This window comes from Elgaria multicarinata, chromosome 9 (genome assembly GCF_023053635.1).
Source record: "Elgaria multicarinata webbii isolate HBS135686 ecotype San Diego chromosome 9, rElgMul1.1.pri, whole genome shotgun sequence".
NCBI classification, from domain to species: domain Eukaryota; kingdom Metazoa; phylum Chordata; class Lepidosauria; order Squamata; family Anguidae; genus Elgaria; species Elgaria multicarinata.
Window position 1 is genome coordinate 17,785,666 of NC_086179.1, and position 16,941 is coordinate 17,802,606.

The 16,941-nt window shown below is 44.2% G+C and overlaps 1 protein-coding gene across 4 annotated transcripts in view; it reads left to right on the forward strand.

Moving 5' to 3' along the window:
- EPS8 (EGFR pathway substrate 8, signaling adaptor) overlaps positions 1-16,941 on the forward strand; it is a 176,353-nt gene that overhangs the window by 124,593 nt on the left and 34,819 nt on the right. For 3 of the 4 annotated variants that reach the window (XM_063134846.1, XM_063134849.1, XM_063134847.1), the window contains exons 7-13: positions 3,262-3,344; positions 4,492-4,628; positions 7,696-7,769; positions 9,025-9,151; positions 11,986-12,074; positions 13,872-13,946; positions 15,765-15,913. In XM_063134846.1, the coding sequence (XP_062990916.1) occupies positions 3,262-3,344; positions 4,492-4,628; positions 7,696-7,769; positions 9,025-9,151; positions 11,986-12,074; positions 13,872-13,946; positions 15,765-15,913 (734 nt within the window). The remainder of the gene's footprint in view (positions 1-3,261; positions 3,345-4,491; positions 4,629-7,695; positions 7,770-9,024; positions 9,152-11,985; positions 12,075-13,871; positions 13,947-15,764; positions 15,914-16,941) is intronic. The other variant, XM_063134848.1, reaches the window with a different exon arrangement.

Sequence of the window (16,941 nt, forward strand, 5' to 3'; positions counted from 1 at the left end):
AATCAATAAGACACAATGATCAGAAGCGAATCCGAGTGCCTTGTTTTTACAGGGCTGTGCAGAATGATAAGCCCTGAGCTAGAATTGCCTTTCAGAGCATGACTTTCTTGCGTGGCCGGTGAGAATGTGATGGCTTTGGCTTCTGAAGAAGTGTGAAGAACACCGGCTAATATTGGCAGACTTTGCTCCTGTGGTTTTTTTTTAAGAGCAGCTGTTCTGTATGTACATGGAAGCGGAACGTTTGGTCTGTGTGGAATATATTTTTTGCTGATGAGCCAATAATCTTGGCTTCTTGCTCATCCAGCCTCCATAAATATTATGGACTCCTATGTATAATGATTGCCCCAAGTTGGTTAGTGTGTAATCAAATTTGAGCAGTGAGCGGCATGCGTATTGCAGCAGTCTAATCAAGCTCTATAAGGAGATGCAAAAATTGGATAATTAGATATTTTGGAGGTAGCTGAGGTTGTGCCTCACGTGGTTGAGGAACTCCTTAAGGCCCTGGTCAGTAACCGTGTTCCCTGGAAAGGCGTCTTGAGATAGGAATAGGACGTGATGCTGCAAGGCACCAAACTTCGCTCTCCAAAACGATCTGCATAAGGAACGGGCTTTAAACAGGACAGAGTATGTGTCTTCTCCAGGAATGCAGAACTTCTTTCTGGCCATGGTCTGAATTCCATTTTGGGGAGGTTTTTGGAGGCCATGTTCCAGCAATGGGAATGGCTGAAGACAAAACTAGGGATGGGTCAAAAATCTGCTGGGGCCGAAGAGCTCACCGGATGCCCCACACTCAGCCCTCTCAAGCTCCGGTAAACACACAGCATTGATTTTTGCCCCATGGTTCATTTAAGGACAATTATTATTATTATTATTATTATTATCATTATTATTATTATTATTATTATTATTATTATTATTATATTTATTTGTATTCCGCCTTAAAACATAGGAAAAGAAATGTAAAAAAAAATAAAAAATGGGGGTGCTGGTCCAGTCAGATGTGGGGGGAAATTGCAGTAGCCCTCCCTGACCTGCCGATGGGGTTTTTAAAGGCCCTAAGGCAGTGGTTCTCAACCTTCCTAATGCCGCGACCCTTTAATACAGTTCCTCATGTTGTGGTGACCCCCAACCATAAAATTATTTTCGTTGCTACTTCATAACTGTAATTTTGCTACTATTATGTAGCAAAATTATGTAGCTCGGTTCCTAAGACCATCAGAAATATGTGTTTTCCGATGGTCTTAGGCGACCCCTGTGAAAGGGTCGTTCGACCCCCAAAGGGGTCGCGACCCACAGGTTGAGAACCGCTGCCCTAAGGCTTCCCCACCACCACCCATGGAGTGGAAGGGCTTCCACTGGCCACCATTAGAATAGAAGGTAAAAACCCTGCTCCTCCTCTTCTGAAAGGGCCTCTTAATGCTCGGTCAGGGAATCTGCGCACTTTCCAGAGGCCCTGAAAGCACGATTTCCCGTGCTTCTCCCCCCTCCCCTGTCTATTGTCCCGGTGGGCGCAGTGGAGGGGAGGGAGCGCACATCCGAGGCCTCTGGAAAGTGAGCAATTCCCATGGCATGCGAATAGCATGCCGTGGGAATTGCATACTTTACAGAGGCTCCAGACACGCTCAGTGCTGAGCGCTTGCCAGCCTGGCTTGGCCGGAAGAGGGACGGCTCTCAGGGAGCTTGCCATTCACTAGGCAAAAAAGCAGGGAAGGGTTTTTCTCCATGACCCATGGGGCCTTTCGTGGAGCAACAGCCCAGTTTTGAAACTCCGTCCCTAGGGAGGTTAGGCTAGCCCTCATCGCAGAATCCTTTTGACCACCAGTGAAAATGACATGGTTCTGCCAAGCTTTTAATAGTTAATGCCACTCTCTGCTCTTTTCTTTTCTTTTTTTAATTACTATTATCAATCCTTGGGTTTAAAGAAGTTTTCGGGTTTTGTTAATTCTTCGTGTTGTTTTTATTGTCCATCGCCTCAAGCATCCATGGAGTGGAGGGGCGATCCAAGACTATTCTAAATAAGTATAAATGAATAAATATTTCAACTCAGGACCACCCAGTGAAGGTGATTGGCAGTAGTTTCAGGACAGCCAAAAGAAGATAGGGTTGTTGTTGTTGTTGTTGTTGTTGTTGTTGTTTCGCACAATACATGTGCAGCTTACGGAATTCACTGCCGCAAGACGTGGTGATGCCCACTGGCTTAGAGGGCTTTGAAACGGGGACATGTTGGACCTCTTTTCATCCTGTGGGTCAAATTCCATTTCGGAGAAGCCCCCAGGCATTGAATTCCAGGGATAGGTGTGGTGGGAGGCCAAAAAGGGGCAGGGCCAAAGACAGAAGGGGGTGGAGCCTAAATCCCAGAAATGCCAGTACATTTTAACTTAAAGCTCTGGCTGCCAGTAATTTATCCTTAGGTGAGCCATTTCAACCTTTTGAAATACGGGGAAATACGCAAAAGCTAGGTAACCACCAAATGATCAGCAATCAGGAGGAAAGGGGTGGGGGGTCACCATCTGGGGGACCCAAGTTTATGGATCAGCCTTCTCCAACCTGGTGCCCCCCAGAAGTTTTGGACGGCCATCCTCACAATTGGCCATGCTAGCTGGGAATCATGGGAGTTGCAGTCTTAACACATCTGGAAGGCATCCGTTTGGGGGAAGGCTGTCACGGAGTCAAGGCTTTATGAGTGACTCTCTTTCATGATGGCTCTGTGGAACCTTCCCATTCAGAGGCAGCATGCCGCAGGACCAGATAGGGGGGAGCTGCAGTGAGAGGGGGCTGATGCCTTCATGCCCTGCTTGTGGACTTCCCAGCAGGCCACTGTTGGAAACAAGATGCTCCAGTAGACAGGCCCTTGGTCAGGTCTAGCAGGTCTCATGTTCTTAGAACACCTCCTGGACTTGGATCCAATTTGACTTCGCGTCCTCCACTTACATTCCTTAACATAGGGCCAATTCATTGCCCAGAGTGGTGTCTGAGTAAAATTTGCAATTATCCAGGCTTCAGCATTCCCCACTAACTTGCTCCTCCTGATGCCATCAGAGCCACAATAAATGATGCAGTAATATTGGAATATTTGCAGAGTTTATGTAACTTGCAGGATATTCGGTTTTCCTTGCTGCAGAATTTTGCCGTAAGGAAGCAGAAATTCTGCCTTTCTTAGTGTGACATTCACACAGCTCTGCTTTTAAGGTCTCAAGACATTCTGTATCTGACTTGCTGAAGTGTCGTTGTTTTTGTGCCTATTTAATTACTTCTGCACAGGCTAACTTGATCCATGAAGACATTGAAAGTGCAATCAGCGACAGCAAAGGGGGGAAGCCAAAGAGAAGACTTGAAACACTCAGGTAAAGCTTAAGCCTTGATTGGCAATCAATATTGTTCTCATTCCTTCTAATGGCGAACTCAGGTGGTGAGTGCCATCAGTAAAGGTGCTAAAACATGACCACTGAGAGACAAGAAGCATGCTTGGGGGTACCCTGAGGTTTGCAAAAGTACAAAAATCCCTCATACAAACCCCAAACAAACCTTGAATTGAAAATCTATGATGGCAAATGAAGGACAAAACCCGAGCCCAGTAAAGACTGAGAATGTTTGGTAGTAATGGAATATTGGGAAAGAAACATGGAGAACTGAGTGGGTGGGGAAGCGGAACGCCCAACTGGACCTCCTTACAACTCGTGGTATTTTGGAGGAGGGCAAAGCATGCGTGAACTTTGAACAGGAGCGCTCCTGCTAGGGGTGAGAATACGTTGCCACTTTTTGTACACACACCTCCCTGTTTGCAATCCAGGGCACTCTCTGAGTTCTTTTTCTTTTTATGGCACTCTGCAAATCCCATGTGGGCACCTCTTCTCTTTCCACAATGGCTTCAAGCCCTTTACAAACAAAACAAAACGTCAAATCCCCACCTGTGAAACGTTGTGGGCTTTCACTTTCCCCACCTCTTAGTGAAATCGGATCTTTATTGATGTCTACACTTTCACTTGATTTTCTGGAAAGAAAGTGTTCCTTTGCTCAAAATAGTATAAGAAAGCATACATTCATTTTGAATTGATTTGAGCAATGCGTGTTTTGTTTGCTTATGCACCTGCCGTATGAAGATGTTAATGTTGCTTTGGCTCAGACGTGCATCATATTCAGCCTCATTGAAAGGCTCGTATTGGTCATTTATGGATGCTTCCATGTACTGCTGCCCCGAGAGACAAGAGCTGACAATGTATCTGAGGCCTTAGCTAGACCTAAGGTTTATCCCGGGATCGTCCCGGCCTGCTCCCAGGATATCCTGTGTGTTGTTTACACGAACAGGGATGACCCTGGGACGATCCCGGGATAAACCTTAGGTATAGCTAAGGCCTGAGATTTCAGCATACAGAGTTCATTTCTAAACACCCCACGCCACCCATTCCCTATTGCTTAAATAAACCATTGGGGGGGGGGGAATATTTCATTTTCTTGGTGTTTCCAATGTGATTTGTCATGTCTGCTGCCTAGGATGATTTCGAAAGCTGACCACGCCATTCCTCCACCGCCGAGAGCACCAGCTCCTGTCCCCCCAGGTACCGTTACGCAGGTGGATGTCAGGAGCCGGGTAGCAGCCTGGTCCGCTTGGGCAGCCGAACAAGGAGATTGTGAGTGTTGCTGAAACTCTGAGATAACCTTGCAAATCGGAGATGATGCTTTTGGTGGGTCGGCTGGACCCCTGGCTTGTGATGAACCTCCTGGCAGAATATTGGCAGAGGTGTATGTACTCACACCTTTGCATACTCACAATATCAAAAGGTCAGCTAAATTCTGCTTTCCCTTGCTTTGCACCATTTATACGGAAAATAAATGATGCAAATATATTTTCCTCTTTTGCAGAATTTAGGTGGCAACCTTTTGCCCACTTACCGGGGAGGAACACAGTGGGACTTACCTCCGGGTAAACATGAAATAGAGTGTGTGCCTATGGGTAGGTGTGTGCAGGTGTTTTAAATGAAAGCTGTCATTCTGCAGAAGCTGGGACTTGTTCCTGCTACCCCATTCTGCATTCCTGCAGAATCATGGCACGCCCACATCGCTAGGTATGGTCCATGGACCCTGCAGCTTGCCTACTAAGTGTACAGGCAAGGAGCCCGGTTTTACTGACTTTGTGCCAGATGCAAACCAGTTCTACCAGTCCAGTAGCCCGTGGGCCAGATCCGGCCATTGGGAACCAAATCCAGCCCACAGATTTTCTCTAGATGACCAGGTTCCCTTTCCCTGTTCCCTGAACACCCGTTATAAGGCAATTTCCCACCTTTTGGCACATTTTCCCCCATCCTAAATGTTTGAGATGCCTCTCCTAGGACTTAGTTATTGGCACTAAGAGCTGTGAGCAAAAGTAGGCTTTTCTTTCTTTCTTTCTTTCTTTCTGCTAATTTTGGCCCTTCTTCTTTCGGCTCTGAAAGCTTCTCTGAAATTGAATTCAGCTCTTGAGCTGGAAGGAGTTTGATACCCTTGCAATGGCAGAATGCCTGCTTTGCAACATAGAAGGTCCCACGTTCATTCTTGGCTCCTTCATTTTGAAGGATCTCGGTTGGGGAGGCTGGAGGAATGCCCCCACCGAACCCCACCACCAGCCCTGGATTAACCTTTAAGCAATATCAGCACGTGCTTAGGGCGCCAAGGGGAGGGAGGGCACCACAGAGTACTGGTACCATAGCTGTAGCCATCTAATTTTAAGGAATTCCGAATTCATAGAAAGGGCCTAGTGGCATATTCTAAGAGCGGCATTTATTATGATTATTATTATTATTATTTGTGCTTTATTTTATTACACCCAATCAAACAGGTGTTGATTTTGTTGTTGTTTATAATTTCAACCTGGCGTGGGGGGTGGCCTTGAAGAAAACTGAGTTTTTAATGTCTTATTTCACCTTCAGCCCTTATTGAGTCTGAATGTCTTGCCGGCTAAGCAATGGAAGGGCCAAGGGGGCACCATTATTGGGCTGTGCTTAGGGCATCAGCTGGCCTTAATCCGGGCCCTGCCCTGACACTTGGGACCAGGCAGAGCTGATGCAAGTCAGAACAGAAGATGCTGGGCCACAGAAACCAGCCATCTCTCTAGGTGCAAGTCGTCTTTTATAACTAGACTGTCGGCAAAAGGGCCAGCGTTACCATTCCAGTGAACACTTACTGGTTTACTTTTTTATTTAGTAAGTATATATATAGGGCAGAATCCAATGGGGCGCTTCTGCCCCCACCGATCGTCTTCCCCCCGCTGATTGCATTGCACAAGCAGCCCCCTCCACTTGCGCAACAATGATTTAGTGCTTCCGGAGCAACCTGAAATGAGTGGAAACACTCATTTCTGGAAGGAGGCAGGTTGGCGGAGCTCACATAAGGAAGCTGCACTGACCAGAGGCTCCTTCCAGATTTCAGCATTTCCACTCATTTCAGGGCTTTTTCTAAGAAGTGCTAAATCTCCTTCGCATAAGTGGTGGGCTTCAGTTGCGCAACGGGACATTGGTGGACCCACTGCTTGTGGAAGGGAATCGGGGCAGAAAGGTATCGTTGGATTCTGACCATACTATTCAGCTGGCAGATGTCCTGGGGGTGGTTCATAATCATAAAAAAACCCAAAACATCAATATAGTAACAGCCAAAATAATAAATCCAACAATGAAAATATCAAAATGCTAAAATAGTAAATATGAAAATGTCAACAGTAATGTTAATAATCAGATTAAATTAAATTAAATATTAAATACCTGTTGGAAGAGGAAGGTCTTGACCTGGCATCTAAACATGTACGGTGAAGATGCCAGGTGGATTTTCCTGGGAAGGGCATTCCACTGACAGGGGGCCACTACAGAGAAAGCTCTTTCCTGGTAGCCGCCCGTTGCACCACTGTGGGTGGCAGCACGTAGAGAAGAGCCTTTGAAGATGATCTTAGCAATTGGGCAGGAATATATGGGAGGAAGTGGTCCTTCAAGTAGACGAAAGCAAAAAGTGCTCATGGATTTATTTGCAAGGGTGTTTGGTGGCCAAAAATGGTTTATAGATCTGAGAGGTCAAATGTATACTTTTCTGTTCAAGATGGGCAGCTATTATACATTAAAGATGATGACAGGACAGTCATCCAAGACCCTTTTCCAGATTCTCCCCACAATCTGAGGTGCAGTGGGTGGTTACCAGTGCAAGGGCTTTTCAGTGGTGGCATCTCTGCTTTGGAATCCTCTTCCCCATGAGGCTCATGTGACACGTACTCTGACTTTCTGATATAGGCAAACACCTTTTCTTTCCCCAGGCTTTTAAACTTTTGAAATGCTTTACTTTGCCCTCTTACTTTTATGCTGGGTTAATAGATTTGCTGTTTCTTTTGTTTTTATGTAATACTTAATATTTTATTTTATTTTATTTTATTTTATTTTATTTTATTTTGAGCCACCCTGATGATATGATTGAAGGATGGGATGTACATTTTAATAGTAAAGATAGAATTACTATACAAGAGCGGCCCCAAAATCTCTGGAACAGTTTGAATCTTATTCTTTGGAAATGGGAGTGGATCTCAGTTTCACAACTTGCATGCAAGATGCGATGTCCTTGGTGGATTCAGAAATATTCCTTTCGCTTCTGTTCTTATGGGTTCCTTGGATGAGGGAGTCGTTTTACAATCTCCTTACGTCTTTGCTCTGTTGGATGGTTCACCTCATATGATTCTTTCCTTAGTTGAGAAAGCACGACAGTTCCACGAGCATGAAGAGACTGCTGAATTGATGGCAACGAAGATTGACAGAGACGTTGTAAGTGGAAGAAGTGTGTGAGTGTGCCATGTGTTGTTCAAACCTTGTGAAGCATTGTATGTGAGGTTTGGGTTTTGCTCACAACAATTGGAAATGGACCTTTTTGGCTGCTGTTGTTTGAGATCTTAGATCTAGGAAATGGCAGAGTCCCATCTTCATTTAAAATGATGGCTCTCATCGAGGCCGGCCGGTCGCTGGATGGCTCAGATAGGTCTTGCTTGTGGCTCACCATCACTCCAAGTCAGGCCAAGGTGGCCCGAAGCACTTTGGATCACCTTGGCCCAATTCGGTCCCAATCCGGATTCGGACCCAGGAATTGCATTCCTGTTCACTTTGTAGGTTGGGAACGGGTCACATTCATGTGATTTGCCAACAGGAATGAAATTTTCTCATCCGTCCCTAGGGGAGGCAAATCAACTCTTTAGAAAGGGGGATAAACTGTACAAAAGCTGGGAAACCTCCAAACAATTGGTTCGGAGACAAGGAGTGGGGCAAGGGGTAGGGGGCATGCCCATCTGGGGCACCTTGGAGATCTGGATTTGGGCCCTGGGCTTGAGATTCTGCACCCCTGCTCTAGTTACTCTACTACACTGCCTCATGAGCAGAGGGGTGGTTTTTTATAGCACAGACCTGAAACTGAGATCTGTATTCAGGTCCTGCACAATGCCCACCACTGGCAAGAACAAGCACAATTCCAGTTAAGAGCATGCTTCAGAACTTTCTTTGGCTCCGCCATGGATCTTTCACCTACACAAGGCCTCCTCTGCCTCCTGTGCTGAGTGCTAAAAATACTTTATTCAAGTGGTAAAAAACCCTCTTATTTTTCGCCAGAATGCAAGGACCCCGACTGTCAACCATTAATAGTTTTATAACTTCATAACAGCCAGCCGTCTGAAGAATAAGTTGGCTTAGGGGGAAAAATAGCTCTCCATACCACCCCAGAGTAGAATAATCTTGCAACAAGAAGTTTGTGTGTGTGTGGGAGAACATGCAGAAAGAATTGGTCTTTGGCCCAGCACTTAATAATCGCAAATCCCACCTAGCAAGAGCTTTTAATGACGGTGGCTTCGGAAAACGGAGGAAAATATAGGCTCGAGCAATGTGGAAACGCACATGTCGCTTCCTGTAGATGAATGTTCTCCTCCTTCCCTGCTCCGTTTCTCAGTCTTCTTAATGACTAACCGTGCTAGAGTTTGGGTGGAATCTCTGGCATTTCTGAACTCTTTTTTCTGTTGTTGTTGTTGTTCTTCCTTAGCAAATTCTAAACCATATTTTGGACGACATTGAATATTTCGTCACCAAACTTCAGAAAGCAGCGGAAGCGTTTGCGGAACTTTCAAAGAGGAAGAAATCAAAGAAGAACAAAAAGAAAGGACCTGGAGGTAAAGTTGTTCCTTTCACTCAAGTAGTTTCCCCATAGGTTCTCGTGTCCCCTAACTATTAGGGTTGCTCTGTTCTCTTTAAATATCAACCTGAATTTAGGTTGGGGGCCGTCCGCTGCAATTCAACAGGCTCCCTTGTTATTATTTGTTTGCTGCATTTTAATCCAGTCCTCCTTCTTCCAAGATGCTCAGAGCAGGTTTTTAGGTTTTTAGGGCAGAACTAGATGTTACATGGGGCTGCCTTTGAAAATGGCAGCCCTGGGTCCCCCTCCTTCTCCGCCTCCTCTCCCTTGAAAAACGTAGTAATACAAAGCACATGATGCGAGTAGGGCGGCAATATTTTATCAGTTATTGGTTAGATCAATCAACTGAAAAGCCTTGTTAATCAACTGTTACCTTGATTCATTGCACAACACTTTTTTAAAAAAAGGTTAATGATGTTTTAAAATAAACTGCAGGTTGCAGGCACCATCTTCTGCTGCTTATACATAGCCAACACAAGACTTATGCTTTCTGACTGCAAACTATTGTTTTAATAAAATGGACATATATGCAGAGTTAATTGCTTAATCTATTAACTAATTAAAACTGATTTGATTGATCAAATAATATTTTCTTTAGTTGGGTGATCGCCCTGAATATGACATTTCACTGCAATGAATTGCACTTATTAACCATCATTTCCAGGGGAGAATAAATTTTCAGTGTGATTGCATTGTCTCACTGGACATTTCTGAAGGGAAGGAGCAGACCAAGACACGGGGCTGCTGTTTTTTGCCAGCAGCACTTCATCAGTATTTGTGTCTAGTTCTGGCCATCTCCACCAGGGCTTTTAAACAAATAAAATCTTTGTTCCAGCATCTTGAGAGTTTTCTCTTCCATTCGTAGTTCCAATAATAGCCTTACAACAGCTCTGTGACATAGGTTAGGATGGGAGATGTGGTGAATTACCCAAGCCCACCCTAGGGATCTTTACAGCCAGGTGTGGAATTGAACTTTGCTTTCCCACATCTAAACCTTGCATCTTAATCAACGTCCCACACCAGTTTGATCCAGTGCATGAGGCCATCCCACATGTGCCTCATGTTCCATGCACAGAAGTGAACTCTCAATGTTAGATAAGCATTAGCAGGTGTAGAACTCAATATGTGTTCAATGGAGCTCCAGGGCATTGAAAGAGGCAGGCTCCCTCTTATTAGTGTAGCAACCCTTTGACCTCAACAGAACTCTTTTTCCAAATCCATGATGTCTGTCTGTTCCCTAGTAGGTAGGAAAATCAACTTTTCAGATGTGGAAATGGTAGACAAACCTGCCAGATCACTACAGTACAGATGGAAGTTGTCCAGTTAATGCCTCCCATTGCATCTTGATGGCTTCATTGATAGGCAGGAGTCTGTTCAGACCGTTGCTCTGCTGCAGGACTGGCACCTGGTTTAAGGGGACCCTGGGCAAATGCTGACCTGGTGGGGCTCCTGAAAATTTACTCGGAGGTGGGCAGTGGTGGGCAGACTGGTGCTCTGAAGCGAAGCACCAGGCAAAGCAGCTGCAGCCCCCTCCCTGGGTAATTCAAGACGAACAGAATTTCTTCATGAAGAACCTCGTCGGCGGGGCCTTCTCTGTAGCAGCACCCAGCCTCTGGAAACCCTCCCTCATGCGGTTCAGGAGGCAGAAAATGCAACATCCTTCAAACACCCCCCGAAAACATATCTTTTTAGACAAGCTTTCCTTGGACTATAACTTATTCTGGTTTTATATATTTTTTAAAAAATTAAGTTTTAAATCTTGACTTTTGTATATTATGGTTTTAATTGTAAACTGTCGAGAGAGCCTCAGCTGTTGGGCAGTATAAAAATGTGCTAAATAATAAATGAAATAAATTATAAATAATAATTCTTTTCTGAGCATTGGGCCCTTATGAATGTTTTTTTTTTAAAAAAAAAAAAAAAAGAGAGGGGGATTTTTAAAAATAAATATATAAAAACCAAGGGAATCCAGCATCAACCATGGTGAGCCCTCTGGGGCCACTGGGGCCTGGCATTATAACTTCTGTTTGTTAACAGCCTGGAGAACATTTGTTCAATAGGCAGTATAGAAATGTTGTGAGTAGATAAATCAATCATGCCATGTGCCGATAGCTAGGAATAATCAGCACTCAAGAGAACTGTGGTCTCCTCTCCTTATGTCTTGACAAGCTTTGACATGGGATCTCAACTAACAAAAATGATTCTTAGGAATGGTTTGGAGTTCAGTTTTGAAATATGCCAAAGGAAATGCTGAAGATGAATGTGGGGGAACAGGAAGACACTTAGGCCTGATCTACATTTGCAAGAGAATACCTCTCTGTCAGGAACGAATTGTACCTCCTCAAGTGGCAGAGAGAGGGGTGGTGGAATTGTTCCCCTGATCCTAGCTTTTAGTTATATGATTATTGCCTCATTTTCTTTGTCTGTTTGCATGATCCAAGGATTAAGAAACCCCTTGATAATTAGGGGCTCTGTTGTGAGCCCCTCAGTATCAAGAGGCTCCTAATTATTTCCCACGATCGATTACATAACCATTTCCTGGTTAAGTGACCCTACGTTAAAAGCTCCCTGTGGATAGAAAATTAGCACAGCAGGCAAAAGCCCGAGCTCAGACCTCTTTCTCTGATGTGCTACTTCTTCTTGTACATCGGGAGGTATTCAGAAGTGGTGTCGAAAGTTGTACAGTACATTCAACCATCTTATTATGTTTCATGTGTCAATCTCCCACCCACCCACCACCACCTTTGTCATTGATGTGGATTTCTCCAAGAGATTCTGCTAAGTGGTTTTGTTTTGTTCTTTGATCCCCAGAGGGTGTCTTAACGCTCCGTGCAAAACCTCCACCTCCAGATGAATTTATTGACTGTTTGCAAAAATTTAAGCATGGCTTCAACATTCTGGTAAGTGACCATAAGCAAAATGCTCATAGAAGGCCATTCTTTCGCATTTTAGTCAAAGCTCTGTACGTAGTCTGATTTATTTCTTTTACCTGCTGCTGCCACTGAAATGCCTTTTGGAATATTTCACCTCCCTTTTGCCACATATCGTCTGCTTCCTCTGGACTGCATCTCTGTGCCCAGTTTGTTTAACTGATTATAGGATCTTGTCCATGTTTCTCCAGACTGCTTCTCAATTGTTGATTTAAGAAAGGTATTGGAGAAACGATCCTGAGAAAATGATCAGCTACTGAATTGATAGTTCATTGAGGATTTCTTTTAGAGTTGTGCTAGGGCTGCATTCCTCTCCATCAGCAAGGGCACAGTGACTTTCACAGTCATGCTGTTTCATCCTAACCATGGTTTGAAACTACAGCATGAAGTGGGTTTGCAAAGCCTAAGGCATCTTATCAGTCATCAAAACTATGGTTTGGGACAGTGGTAGGGAATGAGATTCTTCCCAGGGACTGGATTCCCTCCCAGGACCAATCCAAGGGACTGGATGACATTATGGGGTGGACCTCTCACCCCTGGAAGCCTCACCCCTTCCCCGAAGCCCCACCCCCTGACATCATCTGGCTCCATTCTCCATGCAGAGAGAGAGACGCGGAACAATCACTCTGAAACATGGAGCAATCACTCCCTCCTTCTCTCTGCCTGGAGGAAGGAACTTGGCATCCAGTTTTGCTCTTCCTTTGCCAATCATGGAAGGCAAAGGAGCAGCAAAGAAGAATCATCTGGCACATCATGGAACCGATTGCGTTCTGAGCTGGCTTTGCTCCCTCCACCCTTTGCCCAGTCAGAGAAGGAAGAGTGGGAAGCAAAGATGGCTCAGGATTCAGCCGTCTCCTCGAGTCACCATTTGAGTCTGCTGCTGGTTTTGCTCCTCCCTTGCCTTCAGGAGCAAAGCAGAGTGAGGCTGCTGCATAGTTTCTCTTGCTCCCTCTCCCATCTCGTAGGAAGCAAAGCTTTGGGGAAGGGGAAGGGGAAGGTCCTGACCTGAGTCCCCACATAAGAAGATCCCTGCTGGATCAGACCAAAGATCCATCTAGTCCAGCAGCGTGTCCACACAGTGGCCAGCCACGGGATACCTACAAGCAGGACACGAGTGCAACAGCACCTCCCGCCCATGTTCCCCAGGAACTGGTATAATTAGGCATACTTTGACTATTGGGCAGTATAGAAATGCAATAAATAAATAAATACTGCCTGTATCTCATAGCCGTTAGGACTAGTAGCCATTGATAGCTTTCTCTTCCATGAATTTGTATAATCCGCCCTTTTAAAGCCATCCAAATGGGTTGCCATCACTACGTCTTGTGTTAGCGAATTCCATAGTTTATCTCTGCGCTGTGTGAAGAAGTCCTTCCTTTTATCTGCCCTGAACCTTCCGCCAATCAGCTTCATGAGATAATGACCCCATTGGGTTCTAGTATAATGAGAGAGGGAGAAAAATGCTCCAAATCAGGCAGCCTAGTGGGTCTGATTTTATCCTGTGAACTAGAGGTCCTTGGTTCAGGGAAATTGTTCAGTTCAAACCATTGTGTATTTACTATGGATAAATAAATAAATAAGAAACTGTCTGACTGACAAGGTCATGGATCTCTGCATAATCTTTCCTACTACTTGACAGTATTTTAGCTAGTAATCCAGTATTGACTTTGAGGCCTTTTAAATGCAAGCTCTGTGTTACATTACCTTACTTTGTCCTCTCCTAAAAAGCATTATTTCCTTCCCTCTCTCTTTTCCCCCCTCCTGCAGGCTAAGTTAAAGTTACACATCCAGAATCCTAGCGCACCTGAATTGATTCATTTTCTGTTTACTCCCTTAAATATGGTAAGACGATTTCTTCATTTAAAACGTGCTGTATCATGGAGTAGCTCAATCTGTCCCTCTGAACGCTTCAAAATCTAATCAAATAGAAAATTGACAGCGGGGATAACTTGAGGGTGCAGGCGCTGAAAATGAAAAGCCGGGCCTCCACTAAAATGCTTTGTGTTATTGCAAACATTGTGGCCATTCAATTCCAAATGCTCACTTTGGCCAAGACTACTAAAATGGGTAACTGGGTCCTAGTTACCCTGAGCTCAAAATGCAAATGCACAATATAAGCAGCAGAGCATGAGGATCTATCAAACTCATCATCATCATCATCATCATTATTATTATTATTATTATTATTATTTCCTGCCTTTTCCCCAATACTGGGACTCAAGGCGGTTTACAAGATTAAAACATGTACAATTAAAACATATACATTTAGAAAAGTTAAAATAGAAATTAAAAACATGTTTAAATTTTTTAAAAAAACAATAACAGATTAAAAAGGGAGGGAGGATCCAATACATTAACGCAGGTCCAGAGTACTTCCAAAAGCCTGCCGGAACAAAAAATGGTTTTGCCTGCCTCCAAAAGTGTAGCACATATTTTTCCCTTTAACATACATGAAAGTCAAAACTGGGAAAGGACCAAGCCTTCATTTACAATTTTTTCAATGGAGAAAGAGGCTATTCCACCCCAACACCCCCCCCCCCCCCGCCCAGCATATACATTTTTCAACCGTACCCAGATACAAGATGTATGCAATGTCTTGTCCAGTTAGGGAGTCTACTGTATTGCATGCATAGAGGAAAGAAATGGAATAGCAGGCAGCAAAGAATCTGAAGCCTTAAGAAACACAGGAAGCTGCTTTATACTACTACTACTACTACTACTACTACTACTACTACTACTACTAATAATAATAATAATAATAATAATAATAATTTATTTCTTACCCGCCTTTCCAATTGTATCGAAGCGGAGAACAACAGCAAGCATAAAATACATAAAATACTGATTAAAGACATAGTATACACTGTTAAAAACATCCTAAAAGTATCCTAAAATTCTACTGGATAGGCCTGCCGGAAGAGATCAGTCTTGATAGCTTTCTTGAATGCTAAAAGGCTGTCAAGCTGACAAGTCTATTCCGGCAGGCCATTCCGCAGTCTGGGAGCAGCAGAAGAGAAGGTCCTCTGGGTAATGGTTGTCAGCCTAGTCTTTGCTGACTGAAGTAGATTCTTCCCAGAGGACCTGAGTGTGCGGGGCGGATTGTATGGGAGAAGGTGATCCCACAGGAAGCCTGGACCCAAATCATGTAGGGCTTTAAAGATAATAACCGACACTTTATACTTCACCCAGAAACTAATTGGCAGCCAGTGAAGAGATTTTAAAACTGTTGTAATGTGATCACCCCTGGTTGTACCAGTGACCAACCTGGCCGCCATATTTTGAACTAATTGAAGTTTCCGGACTGGGCACATTGCAGAAGCCGAGCCTTGAAGTTATCAGTGCATGCATGACCGTCTTTAGGTCTTCCCACTCTACTAAGTAAAGCCATTGGTCCATAGACTCCATCGAGCTCAATATTGTTTTCACTGTCTGGCAACAACCCTACCTGGAAATGCCAGGGACAGAACCTAGGGGCATTTACATGCAAGGCACGTGATCTACAGCCCTTCTCCAAATAAGCAAGCATTTAATCTTCCTTGACAATGCTTGTGAAATAGCAGGCTATATCTCTACTTTTTCCTTACCAACATCTGTTATCAGTTCTATAATACAATATATAAATATGCATAACATTTATTTATTTATGTATATGCATTGTAGGTGGTACAAGCAACAGGAGGTCCAGAGCTTGCTGGAACAGTTCTCAGCCCCCTCTTAACAAAAGATACAATAGAATTCTTGCGTTACACCGTCACAAATGAGGAAGGGCAGCTATGGATGTCTCTAGGTGACACATGGACCAAAGCCCGGTAAAATATTTGTTTTTATAAATTTGAATGCTATACATTTGAATTGTGTTAAGTTTCAGTGGCACATTTTCCTTTTGTTGCTTTTCACAATTCCCCCCCCCCCCCCCCACACACACACATGCTGGTGTGAATGAAAGGGAATTATTTTGTTTTTTCTAGCTTTTATTTAAACGCTTATTGCCCCATTTTCCTTGTTTGTTTGCATGACCCATGGATTAAGATCCACAGATTAAGAAGCCCCTTGATAATTAGGGGCTCTGTCAAGAGCCCCTCAATATTAAGAGGCTCCTTATTCTTTGCCATTAATGGTTAATTGACCATATAAATACCTTGGCTATTTTGCAAAGTCTGGCAGAGGTTGGTCGATTTTAAAATTCTGTACAGGTCTGAGTGGCCTCCCTGCGTCACAAATAAGTGATCATGGAGGCAGGGTTCTGAGTCAGTGTAAAGAGGGTCTCCAAATGTAGGGTAACACCTATCTTTTGAAACAGTCAAGATATCCCTGATGGCACTAACAGATCTCTTAATGACATTGATTATAGCGGGAAATGTCCGTGAGGTTGCTCTGTGTGGGGTTCAGGACAGGGAGTAGAAGAGGAAAGTTAAAGTCTTGATTTTAAGGCAGTCTTCTCCAATCTGGTACCCTCCAGATGTTGTGAACTTCAACTCCAATCAGGTCCAGCCAGCATGGCCAGTTTCCAGGAATGCTGGGAGTTGTAGTCCAAAACATCTAGAGGGCATCATAGGCTGTTTTAAGGAATAGAGGACTGCCGGAAGAGGGGGCTTACAACGATGTTTACGTAATGCCAACAGTATGCAAGACACTGTTCATATCACAGAAGCCACCCAGTTGCTGCCTAGGACAGGTGCCTTCCCTGTCACATCTTATATCAAAAGTAAGAGATTGGTCAGAAATGTAACTGCCATAACAGGCTGCCCGTGCATGGTGACTAACCCACTGTAATATCAAGGACAAGCTTGTCATACGAGTCTCCTGATTTGTGCAAAGGAGACATGCTGTGGAGAAA